The sequence below is a fragment of the Coregonus lavaretus genome (genome assembly GCF_964263955.1).
Source record: "Coregonus lavaretus genome assembly, chromosome: 17".
Lineage (NCBI taxonomy): Eukaryota > Metazoa > Chordata > Actinopteri > Salmoniformes > Salmonidae > Coregonus > Coregonus lavaretus.
In genome coordinates, this window is record NC_140004.1 from 43110950 (window position 1) to 43127725 (window position 16776).

The 16776-nt window shown below is 43.9% G+C and overlaps 1 protein-coding gene across 1 annotated transcript in view; it reads right to left on the bottom strand.

The window, feature by feature from the left end:
- Window positions 1-13368: 13368 nt before the first annotated feature.
- Window positions 13369-16776, bottom strand: part of LOC311144563 (metal transporter CNNM4-like) — a 65995-nt gene continuing 62587 nt past the window's right edge. The window contains exons 6-7 of the mRNA XM_084180598.1: window positions 15893-16065; window positions 13369-15707 (exon numbers count right to left, since the gene is read on the bottom strand). Coding sequence (XP_084036724.1) covers window positions 15408-15707; window positions 15893-16065 — 473 coding nt within the window. The 3' untranslated portion in view covers window positions 13369-15407. The remainder of the gene's footprint in view (window positions 15708-15892; window positions 16066-16776) is intronic.

A 16776-nucleotide genomic window follows, 5' to 3' on the forward strand; every position in this document is an offset into this window, starting at 1 on the left:
GGGCACACTCTCCAGGAATTCCCATCTACGCACACGGCAGGAAGTGGGTTGGTTTAGTCTTACCAGAGCAATGAGTGACAAGGTATGGTTTAATGATGTTGGTGATGAAATACTGGGCTCACACTTAACAGGACACAGGTGGGGGGGTGGGGTGGGGTGGGGTGGGGTTACATACACATTTGTAATTGTTATTGCCACCTTCCTGTTGATAGAGTAATTGTATTGTAATATTGCCAATATACTTTATTCAAGGCATTTATGTGTGTTTTCATGCCTTTCTTGGCCACGATTCCCTTAGAAATTATATTTCAGATCTCAATATTACTGAATGAACAAAATATTAAATATTGTTCATGTCAACACTAAGTAAAATGAGTTACGATTTGGCAAATATACATCTGTCTGTTATAATATAACTTATAATATAAACGTATATTATAACTTCATTTGTAAAGGACTTTTCATACATTATGCTACGCTTAAAGTGCTGATAATGGTTATTTTCTAAGAAGGGTCTATACTTGAAATGAAAGTGGTTGTTTTTTCCTACTAAACTTAGATGAATGCACTGACTGTCAGTCTCTCTGGATGAGAGCCACTGCTAAATGACTAACATGTAATGTAATGCAAATGTTGGTGCTAATACAATATACTGTATGTTTAAATCATTACCTTTCTTCCTAAAGGCCTAGAAAACTAAAGTTCAACCATTTCTAAAGATGTCTGAGGTTCTATGTTTCCCTTTGACATCAAAGTTTTGGTTCTATTCTATAATTTCCTAATATTGTCAATCCAATATTCTGCGATGTCAAAGCCTGCTTACATTTCGTGGACTTTCAGATGTGAGAAATCATGGTAATGTGAAGAAACAAGAAACGTATTATATTATTACCCCACTTCCTTTAAGAAATACTTGATGTGATGTCACAAGAAGCTAGAACATAGACCGCAATCTGCCAACCGGATAGATTTCCAGTACAGACCGGCAGACTCTTGGACTCTGTCCAACTAGCTACTACCATAGTAGCCTATATCCTTGCCAATAACAGGTTTCAGACATTGTCGGGACCCGTTCGGGGAATCTCCCCAATTCACTCAAATATCAGGAATGTGTGTATAATATGGGAGCTTCCTGTGGAGCGATGCTCAATATCTGGTCGGTATGTTCAATAATATACCACAAAACGAGTATTATTCTAGCATATTGTGTTTGACTCACTAAAGTTTCACCTGGAAAGAATAACTATTGGACTCTCAATGAAGAAAGTGGCGCAACAGTAAATCAATCCTAATCAGCCCTGTAAACTGTATGAAACATATGGGATTAGAATGTTGACTACATCACAGAACCCTCCCAAGGTATAACTATCTGGGGTGTGTTTGAAATGTCACCCTATTCCCTATATAGTGCACTACTTTTGACTAGGGCCTATAGGGGGAAAAAAGTAATGCACTATATGGGAAATAGGGTGGCATTTAGGACGCAGACTGGGTCTTTGCTGTGATGGATCTTACAGAACTGGATGAGCAACGGAATTCCCAGTTATGCAACGTGTGGAAATGTCAAAGATTTCTCAAGACGCTCTAACCTGCTTTCACTCATACAATCTTTGAATTTCACTTCCAGATATTATCATTCATGATTGACAGTGATGGCCTATTATGAAATTAGGTATGCCTAAATGTCCTTCCGACAATATGGGTGGGCATAGGAAGACCTTGCAATTGGAGGATGCATTTTATGCATAGGCTACATCTGTTGGTACAAACTTTGATTGAGAAATTGACATCATAAAAAATACAAAATTGCACTACACCACTGCATTTACTGTATGTTTAAATTATTACCTTTCTTCCTAGAGGCCTAAGAAACTAAACTTCAACCATTTCAGAAGACATTTCCGAGGTCTTACAAATACATCAAATCAAATCACATTTTATTGGTCACATACACGTGTTTAGCAGATGTTATTGCGGGTGTAGTGAAATGCTTGTGCTTCTAGCTCCGACAGTGCAGTATATCTAACAAGTAATATCTAACTACTTCACAACATATACCCAATACACACAAATCTAAGTAAAGCAACGGAATTAAGAATATATAAATAAATATATGGACGAGCAATGTCAGAGCAGCATAGACTAAGATACAGTAGAATAGTATATAATACAGTATATACATATGAGATGAGTAATGCAAGATATGTAAACATTATTAAAGTGACTAGTGTTCATTTTTTGAAGTGGCCAGTGATTTCAAATCTATGTAAACTACCGGTCAAAAGTTTTAGAACACCTACTCATTCAGGGGTTTATCTTTATTTTTACTATTTTCTACATTGTAGAATAATAGTGAAGACATCAAAACTATGAAATAACACATATGGAATCATGTAGAAACCAAAGAAAGTGTTAAACAAATCAAAATATATGTTATATTTGAGATTCTTCAAACAGCCACCCTTTGCCTTGATGACAGCTTTGCACACTCTTGGCATTCTCTCAACCAGCTTCACCTGAAATGCTTTTCCAAAAGTTCCCACATATGCTGAGCACTTGTTGGCTGCTTTTCCTCCTCCATGCTTTATGGTGGGAAATACACATGTGGAGATCATCCGTTCACCCACACCGCATCTCACAAAGACACAGTGGTTTGAGGACAAATTTCCACCGGTCTATTGTCCATTGCTCGTGTTTCTTGGCCCAAGCAAGGCTCTTCTTCTTATTGGTGTCCTTTAGTAGTAGTTTCTTTGCAGCAATTTGACCATGTGTTATTTAATAGTTTTGATGTCTTCACTATTATTCTACAATGTAGAAGATAGTAAAAAATAAAGAAAAACCCTTGAATGAGTAGGTGATCTAAAACGTTTGACCGGTAGTGTATGTAGGCAGCAGCCTCTAATGTGCTAGTGAAGGCTATTTAACAGTCTGATGGCCTTGAGATAGAAGCTGTTTTTCAGTCTCTCGGTCCCAGCATTGATGCACCTGTACTGAACTCGTCTTCTGGATGATAGCGGGGTGAACAGGCAGTGGCTCTGGGGGTTGTTGTTCTTTATTGATATTTTTGGCCTTCCTGTGACATCGGGTGTTGTAGGTGTCCTGGAGGGCTGGTAGTTTGCCACCGGTGATGCTATGGGCAGACCGCACCACTCTCTGGAGAGCCCTGCGGTTGCGGGTGGTGCAGTTGCCGTACCAAACGGTGATACAGCCCGACAGGATGCTCTCAATTGTGCATCTGTAAAAGTTTGTGAGGGTTTTAGGTGCCAAGACAAATTCCTTCAGCCTTCTGAGGTTGAAGATACGCTGTTGCGCCTTCTTCACCACACTGTCTGTGTGGGTGGACCATTTCAATTTGTCAGTGATGTGTACGCCAAGGAACTTGAAGCTTTCTACCTTCTCCACTGCGGTCCTGTTGATGTGGATAGGGGGGTACTCCCTCTTCTGTTTCCTGAAGTCCACGATCATCTCCTTTGTTGACGTTGAGTGAGAGGTTATTTTCCTGGCACCACACTCCCACAGCCCTCACCTCCTCCCTGTAGGCTGTCTCGTCATTGTTGGTAATCAAGCCTACTACTGTTGTGTCGTCTGCAAACTTGATGATTGAGTTGGAGGCGTGCTTGGCCACACAGTCATGGGTGAACAGGGATTACAGGGTGTGGCTGAGCACGCACCCTTGTGGGGCCCCAGTGTTGAGGATCAGCGAAGTGGAGGTGTTGTTTCCTACCTTCACCACCTGGGGGCAGCCCGTCAGAAAGTCCAGGACCCAGTTGCACAGGGCGGGATTCAGACCCAGGGCCTCGAGCTTAATGATGAGCTTGGAGGGTACTATGGTGTTGAATGCTGAGCTATAGTCAATGAACAAAATTCTTACATACAGTGGGGGGAAAAAAGTATTTAGTCAGCCACCAATTGTGCAAGTTCTCCCACTTAAAAAGATGAGAGAAGCCTGTAATTTTCATCATAGGTACACGTCAACTATGACAGACAAATTTAGATTTTTTTTCTCCAGAAAATCACATTGTAGGATTTTTTTATGAATTTGTTTGCAAATTATGGTGGAAAATAAGTATTTGGTCACCTACAAACAAGCAAGATTTATATTTCTGTCTCTCACAGACTTGTAACTTCTTCTTTAAGAGGCTCCTCTGTCCTCCACTCGTTACCTGTATTAATGGCACCTGTTTGAACTTGTTATCAGTATAAAAGACACCTGTCCACAACCTCAAACAGTCACACTCCAAACTCCACTATGGCCAAGACCAAAGAGCTGTCAAAGGACACCAGAAACAAAATTGTAGACCTGCACCAGGCTGGGAAGACTGAATCTGCAATAGGTAAGCAGATTGGTTTGAAGAAATCAACTGTGGGAGCAATTATTAGGAAATGGAAGACATACAAGACCACTGATAATCTCCCTCGATCTGGGGCTCCACGCAAGAACTCACCCCGTGGGGTCAAAATGATCACAAGAACGGTGAGCAAAAATCCCAGAACCACACGGGGGGACCTAGTGAATGACCTGCAGAGAGCTGGGACCAAAGTAACAAAGCCTACCATCAGTAACACACTACGCCGCCAGGGACTCAAATCCTGCAGTGCCAGACGTGTCCCCCTGCTTAAGCCAGTACATGTCCAGGCCCATCTGAAGTTTGCTAGAGTGTATTTGGATGATCCAGAAGAGGATTGGGAGAATGTCATATGGTCAGATGAAACCAAAATATAACTTTTTGGTAAAAACTCAACTCGTCGTGTTTGGAGGACAAAGAATGCTGAGTTGCATCCAAAGAACACCATACCTACTGTGAAGCATGGGGGTGGAAACATCATGCTTTGGGGCTGTTTTTCTGCAAAGGGACCAGGACGATTGATCCGTGTAAAGGAAAGAATGAATGGGGCCATGTATCGTGAGATTTTGAGTGAAAACCTCCTTCCATCAGCAAGGGTATTGAAGATGAAACATGGCTGGGTCTTTCAGCATGACAATGATCCCAAACACACCGCCCGGGCAATGAAGGAGTGGCTTCGTAAGAAGCATTTCAAGGTCCTGGAGTGGCCTAGCCAGTCTCCAGATCTCAACCCCATAGAAAATCTTTGGAGGGAGTTGAAAGTCCGTGTTGCCCAGCGACAGCCCCAAAACATAACTGCTCTAGAGGAGATCTGCATGGAGGAATGGGCCAAAATACCAGCAACAGTGTGTGAAAACCTTGTGAAGACGTTTGACCTGTGTCATTGCCAACAAGGGGTATATAACAAAGTATTGAGAAACTTTTGTTATTGACCATATACATATTTTCCACCATAATTTGCAAATAAATTCATTAAAAATCCTACAATGTGATTTTATTTTTTCTCATTTTGTCTGTCATAGTTGACGTGTACCTATGATGAAAATTACAGGCCTCTCTCATCTTTTTAAGTGGGAGAACATACACAATTGGTGGCTGACTAAATACTTTTTTCCCCCACTGTAGGTATTCTTCTTGTCCAGATGGGATAGGGCAGTGTGCAGTGTGATGGCGATTGCATCGTCTGTGGATCTATTGGGGCGGTAAGCAAATTGAAGTGGGTCTAGGGTGGCAGGTAAATGGACAGTAAGCGTGTTGTTTCCTCAGGTGAAATAATATATGTTTTGGTTCTATTCTATCATTTCTTAATATTGTCAATCAAATATCCTGTGACGTCAAGCCTGCTTACATTTCATGGACTTTCAGATGTGAGAAAATTCCTTTATCCCGGCTCATCGTATTGTGAAGTCACAAGGAATTTACTTGATTATTGCCCCACTTCCTTTAAAAGTAGTGCACTATATAGGGAATAGGGTGCCATTTTGGATGCAGACTGGGTCTTCAGTGTTATGGATATCACAGAACCAAACCAGCAACAGAATTGCCAGTGATGCAACATGTCAAGGATTTCTCTAAATGATATTTGACACGCTCTACTGCACTTCCTCTCTTAGTCTTTGAATTTGACTTCCTGATTCACACCCATGGTATTGGTTTACAGGCCGTGCCATTTCTGACCACAGAAACCACAACTGACTGCCAAACAATGACACCTCATTCATGTTTGAAGAAGTTGTGGCAGTCAGTCTGGATAGTGTGTTCTTAAGTGTAATAGCATTTTAAAAATCTGAATGGCTTGTATGTGCTTAGACTGTGAATGGACTTTCCTTTAGCCCATGTCACACACTATATACTATGTATGATAAAACTCATGACATCATTCCTCGTCAATTGGGGTTAAAATAAGTCAAGGGGGTTCATATTCATAGTGTATAATTCAAACATTAGGGGGTTCATATTCATGGTGTATAATTCAAACATTAGGGGGTTCATGTTCATAGTGTGTAATTAAAACGTGCTAAAATTAGAAGTAAAGGCTTTTGATCATAGACAGCTGAACAGAAAGCAGGACCAAAAAAGCAAACGTTTAAAAGTAAATTAAATATCAACCAGAAACGGACATTGATTTTACGTTACGTAACTTTAAAAGTAAAGAATACACTCTTTTGATCGTAGACAGCTGAGCAGAAATCAGGACCAACAAAGAAGTAAATAGAGAAATATATCTCAGGTTTATTAAGAACTTTCTTCATCTTCAAAACATGTTAAGACAGTAGTTATAAAACAGTATGTACACATTATTATTTAAGTTAAAGCATGCCAGAGAAAACAAAGGACTTATGCATGTTTTATAACCTGGCCCCAGATCTGTTTGTGCTAACAGGTCAACTCCTTGTCATACCAAACATTAGCAGGACAAGGAGTTGACATGAAAGCACAAACAGATCTTGGACCAGGCTACATGTTATACCCAATTCAAAAACAAGTCATTGGCTCTCTGCTCCAAAAAAAGAAAGACAATAATGATAACAATTGTTTTACCACAATTACTGACACAGTGTTCTGAGGTACAAAAATAAGCAACCGCATACTGAACCCAAAACCATTTCCACTTTGTGGTGGGGTCAGAGTGGGGGTGGACGGGACACAACTCAAAAGGACAGAAACAAGAGTCTTGAGGACAGATAGCTTGTGTCCCAAATACCACCCTATCCCTTATGGGCCCTTGTCAAAAGTAGTACACTATATAGGGAATAGGGTGCCATTTGGGACGCCATAGCGATCTCTACAGACCCAGATAGATAACTAAAACTAAAACAATCCACGGTTGATCTGCTTTCTGAAGGGAGAATTTGTATAGAGCTGAAATGAAAAGAATACAGTATTTACTGCTGGAGAGTGTGAAGGCAAAAGTCTTCTTGAGAGTGACTGACTATACTGTTTGTATTTAGAGTCCATGACAGGGGAGAGTACAGGCTGGCTACACTCTGAAAGGGTTCTGTAAGTGGAAGGGTTATACCTAAAACAATAAATAGTTATCCTACAGGAGACAAACCCTTTTTTATAAGGGGTGAATCCTAACTTAAAGCTAGAATTCTTAGTTGCTACATACATTTTTGGACTTTAAATTAATGATATATACAGTACCCATTTATTGTTGAAGAATAGAACTTCTAAATGTCTCATGAGCTTAGTTCAACTGTCATACTCCATCAGAACCTAAAAGCTTGTTTACTCCAATGTTTGTAAACAATGTAAATGTAAACAAACACTGTCAAGCCTCAAAACATGGTTAAAACTATCATTTTGATATCATGGAGCGGCTCCGTCTATGAATTTGAGTGGTTACATTTCTCCAGGCCCGTCCCTCACCTTTTTACCAAAACAGAGGCAGGGAGCCGCTTTGTTATTGTTTCACCTAAGGATTCTAGCTTTAAATCAAATGTTCACTTAGGGCTGGTTTCCCAGACACAGATTTAGCCTAGTCCTGGACTAAAAAGCCAATGGAGATTCTGGACTAAAAAGCCAATGGAGATTCTGGACTAAAAAGCCAATGGAGATTCTGGCCTAAAAAGACAATGGAGATTCTGGACTAAAAAGCCAATGGAGATTCTGGCCTAAAAAGACAATGGAGATTCTGGCCTAAAAAGACAATGGAGATTCTGGACTAAAAAGACAATGGAGATTCTGGACTAAAAAGACAATGGAGATTCTGGACTAAAAAGACAATGGAGATTCTGGACTAAAAAGACAATGGATAAGGCTTAGGGCTCTATTCAATCCGCATCGTGGAAGTTCAGCTTTACAGCGTGATTGAAATTTAAAGGCAATGTTCCTGCTTTAGCGAAGACTGCAATACAGTGCATTCGCAAAGTATTCAGACCCCTTCATTTTTCCACATTTTGTTACATTACAGCCTTATTCTAAAATGGATTAAATAAATAAAAATCCTCATCAACCCCATAATGACAAAACGAAAAACAGGTTTTTAAAAATACCATATTTACATAAGTATTCAGACCATTTGCTATGAGACTTGAAATTGAGCTCAGGTGCATCCTGTTTCCATTGATCATCCTTTAGATGTTTCTACAACTTGATTGGAGTCCACCTGTGGTCAATTCAATTGATTGGACATGATTTGGAAAGGCACACACATGTCTATATAAGGTCCCACAGTTGACAGTGCATGTGCGAGCAAAAACCAAGCCATGAGGTCGAAGGAATTGTCCGTAGAGCTCCCAGACAGGATTGTGTCGAGACACAGATCTGGGGAAGGGCACCAAACATTCCCAAGAACACAGTGGCCTCTATCATTCTTAAATGGAAGAAGTTTGGAACCACCAAGACTCTTCATTGAGCTGGCCGCCCGGCCAAACTGAGCAATCGGGGGAGAAGGGCCTTGGCCAGGGAGGTGACCAAGAACATGATGATCACTCTGACAGAGATCCAGAGTTCCTCTGTGGAGATGGGAGAACCTTCCAGAAGGACAACCATCTCTGCAGCACTCCACCAATCAGGCCTTTATGGTAGAGTGGCCAGACGGAAGCCACTCCTCAGTAAAAGGCACATGACAGCCCGCTTGGAGTTTGCCAAAAGGCACCTAAAGGACACTCAGACCATGAGAAACAAGATTCTCTGGTCTGATGAAACCAAGATTGAACTCTTTGGCCTGAATACCAAGCTTCACGTCTGGAGGAAACCAGGCACCACTCATCACCTGGCCAATACCATCCCTACGGTGAAGCATGGTGGTGGCAGCATCATGCTGTGGGGATGTTTTTCAGCGGCAGGGACTGGGAGACTAGTCAGGATCGAGGGAAAGATGAACGGAGCAAAGTACTCAGGACCTCAGACTGGGGCGAAGGTTCACCTTCCAACAGGACAATGACCTTAAGCACACAGCCAAGACAACGCAGGAGTGGCTTCGGGACAAGTCTCTGAATGTCCTTGAGTGGCCCAGCCAGAGCCCGGACTTGAACCCGATCAAACATCTCTGGAGAGACCTGAAAATAGCTGTGCAGTGACGCTCCCCATCCAACCTGACAGAGCTTGAGAGGATCTGCAGAGAAGAATGGGAGAAACTCCCCAAATACAGGTGTGCTGAGCTTGTAGTGTCATACCCAAGAAGACTTGAGGCTGTAATCGCTGCCAAAGGTGCTTCAACAAAGTACTGTGTAAAGGGTCTGATGTCATTATGGGGTATTGTGTGTAGATTGATGAGGGAAAAAAACGATTTAATCCATTTTAGAATAAGGCTGTTACGTAACAACAAAATGTGGAAAAAGTCGAGAGGTCCGAATACTTTCCAAATGCACTGATATGTCGGCTCAATCGGAAATGACCTTAACATTTCTATCGTGGAATCTGTAACGCTTCAGCTTTCCAGATTGAACAGAGCCCTAAATCTCCGTCTGATAAACCGTCCCATTGATATTAGTGCATAACTGAAAGTTGATTTACGTTGTAGTTTAGGACACACCCCTAAGAGTTTTCTGTTGTATCCTGTCATCTCAGGTGATACTGAGAACCAAGAGACAAGTCATTAGAAATTAAGTAATGGCCACTACAGGGGTGAAATCATTAGTCCAAATGAGAGTTTCTATTGGACAAATTCAGGTAGGTCCCTCCCAGTTTCGTTCCGTTTGCTTCCGTTTAGGAAACGTTTTGCAACAGAATCAGCGTAATGAATACGCCCCAGATGACATCGCATGCAAACGAACTCAGTAATTTCACAGAGTTCCTAGAAAGGTAAATTTGCCTGCAGGGTTCTATGTGACACAACTCATGACCATTACTCAGTTTAAACAGATGACAGTATTGATCTGGGGTAGGGCTCTCCAACCCTGTTCCTGGAGTACCACCCTCCTGTAGGTTTTCACTCCAACCTGGTTCCTGGAGAGCTACCCTCCTGCTGGTTTTCACTCCAACCCGGTTCCTGGAGAACTAACCTCCTGTAGGTTCTCTCCAACCCCAGTTCTAACCAACCAAATTCATCTTATCATCCAGCTAATTATTAAATCAGGTTTGCTAAATTAGGGTTGGAGTGAAAACCTATAGGAGAGTAGTCCTCCAGGAACAGGGTTGGAGTTAAAACCTACAAGAGGGTAGCTCTCCAGGAACAGGGTTGGAGTGAAAACCTACAGGACAGTAGCTCTCCAGGAACAGGGTTGGAGTGAAAACCTACAGGACAGTAGCTCTCCAGGAACAGGGTTGGAGTGAAAACCTACAGGACAGTAGCTCTCCAGGAACAGGGTTGGAGTGAAAACCTACAGGACAGTAGCTCTCCAGGAACAGGGTTGGAGTTAAAACCTACAAGAGGGTAGCTCTCCAGGAACAGGGTTGGAGTGAAAACCTACAGGACAGTAGCTCTCCAGGAACAGGGTTGGAGAGCCCTGCTCTGGGGGGTTTCACCTGGTCAGTGATCACAGTGCTACAGTAGACAGGTACTACCACCATACGTCTGAAGGGGGGTAGAGACAGAAGGGATCCAGTTTCCCGGACACAGATTAAGCCTAGTCATGGAAGAGAGATTCTCCATTGAATGGGCTTTTTAGGTCCAGGACTAGGTTTAATCTGTGTCCAAGAAACCGACCCAAGATTATCTAAATGTGTTTAAGGCAGTGTGAAGAACATCCGCATTGGACTGCACCATGTGAAGAATTTCATGACATCATATATTCCATTCTATCATTGTACCTCCCTCACATTGTTTTGGCTGAAGTGAATAAAATACTAACCCATCTATTCTCAGGCTGAAGTGAATAAAATACTAACCCATCTATTCTCAGGCTGAAGTGAATAAAATACTAACCCATCTATTCTCAGGCTTTTCTTCAAGAATGTTTCATCTGAAAGCCTACCTCTTGATGAGTAGAAGTTATTCACATGCGACCAGTTTGGCTTTTCCAATCAATACACCATATACATTACACTGTAATCTGTAATCATGACTGACAGGCCCCATATTTAAACTCAGTTGATGACACCAGTTTACAACGTCAGCTTTCAATATCAATGTAATTTATTCAGCAGAAATATAACTTTTGGAATAGAATTTCAAAAATAAAATGGATCAGCGTGGATGCAGGTCATGTCAGACCAAATCCTAACTTCTACTTAATTATGTCCAATTGTCGCGTAGGACAAATCTCAATTCTCCACCCTTCTCCAAAAAAAGTGTGCACTTATGTACTCTCTTTTGCCAATGCTTACACCAATCCTATGCTTTTACATCCACGAGGATTGTGCAAAAAATGAAGAAGAATCGGGACGTAATCTTAGTCATGCATTGATGTCAAAGGGAAACATATATTTGAAGTTAGGATTTGCCCCCTTATTTGTACACCCGTCAGTCACATTTGACCTGAACAAGTCATACAGTTCAAAATACCACATTAACCCTGAATCATTCCAATTTCTTTAAAAAAGGGAGATGTTGTTGTTGTTGAATTCATCCCCATCCTTTGAATTCATAACTACACCACATCTCAACTATTAAAAATTAAAAAAGAAAGTCGTAGAAAAAAGTGCTTGATCATTCCCCTTCAGGAGAGCTAGAGTCCAGTTCTGGTTCCATGATCAATGTGAACACTTGTTGTTTTAAAGGAGGTGAGGGTTGGCCCATTCCAGTCCAGCAAGATATGACTTTAGACAGAGAATATATCCCTTTTGTGACCGTGCCCTTTTTGTGGAATCTGCAGTGCTACTGTGTTTTTTTAAAATGTGTAAAACATTAAATATAAAATTGAGAGGAAATATTAATTATTTGGTAAAACAATGCTGTTAATTTGGTATAGATTTGGTAAAATGATAATGTCACAGTGTTATTCAATAGATCAATACACGGGAAAATGTGCAGGACAGGTCTGGGAAATATAATATATGACTTTGGACTGATGAGATGGGTCTAGAGACTAAAGCATGAAACGGATTCTCTGTGCACTGGACTGGCTGTCAACCTCCCTTTGTATACCACCGCGTTCAACTGCTACATTTAAAAGAAATCTCATCGTGATAATGACAGTATTCTCAATGAAAACGCTAGATTATAAAACACAGACAACAGAATTTACAACAATGCAAAAACCAAAACAACATAAATCTCAAAAATATACAACTTTATGCAAAATAAATACAGTCAATTATGTATATGAAGGTATATTTGTCAGGACATGAGGCATTTTTCTAATTTGGTTACTGTTCAGAATGTGACTGCCACTTGGTCATAAAAACAGACACAAACCTTTAAGCTTTTTCACCCCAAAATCTTAGACCCAGGGCCTCTCACCCCAGTCCCCAGTCCCCAGGGCCTCTCACCCCAGTCCCCAGTCCCCAGGGCCTCTCACCCCAGTCCCCAGTCCCCAGGGCCTCTCACCCCAGTCCCCAGGGCCTCTCACCCCAGTCCCCAGTCCCCAGGGCCTCTCACCCCAGTCCCCAGTCCCCAGTCCCCAGGGCCTCTCACCCCAGTCCCCAGTCCCCAGGGCCTCTCACCCCAGTCCCCAGGGCCTCTCACCCCAGTCCCCAGGGCCTCTCACCCCAGTCCCCAGTCCCCAGTCCCCAGGGCCTCTCACCCCAGTCCCCAGTCCCCAGTCCCCAGTCCCCAGGGCCTCTCACCCCAGTCCCCAGTCCCCAGGGCCTCTCACCCCAGTCCCCAGGGCCTCTCACCCCAGTCCCCAGTCCCCAGGGCCTCTCACCCCAGTCCCCAGTCCCCAGGGCCTCTCACCCCAGTCCCCAGGGCCTCTCACCCCAGTCCCCAGTCCCCAGGGCCTCTCACCCCAGTCCCCAGGGCCTCTCACCCCAGTCCCCAGTCCCCAGGGCCTCTCACCCCAGTCCCCAGTCCCCAGTCCCCAGGGCCTCTCACCCCAGTCCCCAGTCCCCAGGGCCTCTCACCCCAGTCCCCAGGGCCTCTCACCCCAGTCCCCAGTCCCCAGGGCCTCTCACCCCAGTCCCCAGTCCCCAGTCCCCAGGGCCTCTCACCCCAGTCCCCAGTCCCCAGGGCCTCTCACCCCAGTCCCCAGTCCTCAGTCCCCAGTCCCCAGTCCCCCCTCCATCTCAAAGCAGGAAAGATTTCTTTGTTATGTCCCCTTTATAGTAACGTACCCTACACATCTCCCTACACATCTCCCTACACATCTCCCACATTCATCATCATATTGATTGTCTTACTCACAACACACACTGGAGGTCCATCACTGATTAATCCATTGTCATCTTTGGGGAAAAGGAGAAGCACCTAGCTAAAAGACTAGCCATCTTCTATTCAAGACTTCCCCATAGAAGTCTGAGGAAACTCATAAAGATCACTAATCTACTACACACCTTGACATTAATATTCACAGATACAAACCAAACAGATGTTTTTTTTCCCTCTCTCAGCATACATGGAATTAATAAATAGCATTTTCTCTTTCAATATAGTATTATTACATATTTATAACATATATTACTTAGTTTTCTCTTTGACATGCTTTGTTCTGATTGGTCTTTGTCTTTAGCTGTATAGTTGCCGTTGGTTAATGGTTGGGGGTTGCTACACATGCTGTTGTTGTTGTTGTTGCTGTTGTTGTTGTTGTTGGTGCTTCTATCTGTTTATTTGAGTCTCCCTGAGTAGTGTGGCTTTACAGTGGAGACAGAGAAGACCAGGAGACAGCAAGGCAGAGGACACGCACGCACACACACACACACACACACACACACACACACACACACACACACACAAACAGAAACACACACAGACACAGACACAATAACCTCTCCCTATAGGCGTCTGTACCTAGCTACGACCTCTCACTGTCTATATCTGAAACTCTGATGGCCTTTTTATATCAAAGTGAGAAGAAAAACATGTGTTAATCCATATAAAAACCACTTGTGTTGACAGTCTATAAAAGTCATGGTCATAAGGGGCCTCTCTCAGTCCAGTCCTGTATACCCAACACCACTACCCCAAGTCACATTCTATCTATCCACCATCTCTCTCTACTTCTCTCTCTCATACCTCTGTTCTGCCCCTTCCTCCTTTCCTCCACATGGTCCTTCTTTCCAATCTCTGTTGTCTCCTTTGATCTCTGTCCTTAACTGTTACAGTACATAGACACCTTGCAGACAGACAGAAAGACAAAACACACGTTGTAGACAGACAGACAAAACACACGTTGTAGACAGACAGAAAGACAAAACACACGTTGTAGACAGACAGACAAAACACACGTTGTAGACAGACAGACAAAACACACGTTGTAGACAGACAGACAAAACACACGTTGTAGACAGACAGAAAGACAAAACACACGTTGCAGACAGACAGAAAAACAAAACACACGTTGCAGACAGAACGGTGCGCACACAGACACTGCAGTCAGACAGACCAATAAGGACACCGTGCCATGCTGGAAGAGGGGGTACAGGGGGATAGCTGAACATGCTGGAAGAGGGGGTACAGGGGGGATAGCTGAACATGCTGGAAGAGGGGGTACAGGGGGGATAGCTGACCATGCTGGAAGAAGAGGGGGTACAGGGGGGATAGCTGACCATGCTGGAAGAGGGGGTACAGGGGGGATAGCTGTCCATGCTGGAAGAAGAGGAGGTACAGGGGGGATAGCTGAACATGCTGGAAGAAGAGGGGGTACAGGGGGGATAGCTGACCATGCTGGAAGAAGAGGGGGTACAGGGGGGATAGCTGACCATGCTGGAAGAAGAGGGGGTACAGGGGGGATAGCTGACCATGCTGGAAGAAGAGGGGGTACAGGGGGGATAGCTGAACATGCTGGAAGAAGAGGGGGTACAGGGGGGATAGCTGACCATGCTGGAAGAAGAGGGGGTACAGGGGGGATAGCTGAACATGCTGGAAGAAGAGGGGGTACAGGGGGGATAGCTGACAATGTCCACACTTCCAGCCACAGGGTTGACTTTTAAAATGGGGGGAGAGAGTCGTTCCTTCAGACAGTTTGGAATAATGTCAGAGTGTGTGTGTGGATGTCTGCACCCAGTCACTGGTAGTGTGTGTAAACGCAAATATATAAGTGTGTGCACTAGTATGTGTGTGTGTGTGTGTGTGTGTCATATGCTGCTCTCTGATTGGTTGTGGTGGTTGTGAGGCAGAGAGTTTTGCTCCTTGAGGAGAGAGGTGGTCTCGTCGTCCAGGAGGGGGCCGTACTGCTCGTTGAGGAGAGAGGTGGTCTCGTCGTCCAGGAGGGGGCTTTTCTCCGGAGTGGGGGTGTCGTCAGCCAGGAAGCCGAGAGTGGCGGTGCCCACAGGGGGTGTGGTACCCTCCAGACGGGGGTGGCCGCAATCAGGTGACTGGGGGGCGGAATCCAGACGAGATGCCATCAGACCGTTCTGGTACTGGGCCCGCGTGATCTGACAGAGAGGGAAGAGGGAGGATGAAGGGACATGGTGAGGGAGAGAGAGAAAGAGAGGAGAGAGAGATAATCAAGGTGTTGTAGTGTTGGGGTCCAACATAAGCCTACACACACCGTCTCTATCCTAGCCAAATCATTAAAGCTCAGTGCAGGAGGTATCAATGTATGGCTGGCTATCCTTACCTTGACAAACTGCAGGTCTGTGAGAGCTCGTACATAGAAGTCGGGTGTGTATGATGGTGAGGGGACAGCGAACTGAGTGTTGATCTGGCTGCTGCTGCCGCTGACCGACACGGACTCTGTCCGATCTGCAGTGCCCAGAGACGCTGTCCTGTTCAAACCACCGATGTGGGACTCTGAAACACACACAGGGTCGTAGCGTTAGAGTGAGCCACAAGGAAAAATCACACTCACACGTGCAGATGCACACAAACACGTAAAACTGTGTTAATGAAATGGTAGGCTAAATCTGTGAAAAATGTGCATGCCACTGCCAAACCAGGCAAAGGTGCCTTCTAGAGGCCAATACACAGTTAATGCAGTAATGGGCATGTCAACTGGATGGACAGAGAGAGACAAGAGACTTGTCAGAGCTAACACATAACCAAAATCACAAATATCCATCCATGTTAGAGAGAGCTGTTAGAGAGAGCTGTTAGGGAGAGCTGTTAGGGAGAGCTGTTAGGGAGAGCTGTTAGAGTGAGCTGTTAGAGGGAGCTGTTAGAGAGAGCTGTTAGAGAGAGCTGTTAGGGAGAGCTGTTAGAGAGAGCTGTTAGAGAGAGCTGTTAGAGAGAGCTGTTAGGGAGAGCTGTTAGAGAGAGCTGTTAGAGAGAGCTGTTAGAGGGAGTCAGAAGGTTTAATACTAGTTTCTACACGCGGTGAAACACACCTCAAAAATTAGAAATCTGTTCATTTCACACTAATACCACCAGGTGGCGCTGCTCACAACATCTGGCACCCATTGAATAACACACAATGCCATTGAATAACACGCGATGCCAGTGCCTCAGTAAAGTGTATCCACATGGATTTATAAAACACCTTAGAGGCGTTCTGCAGGTGGACCT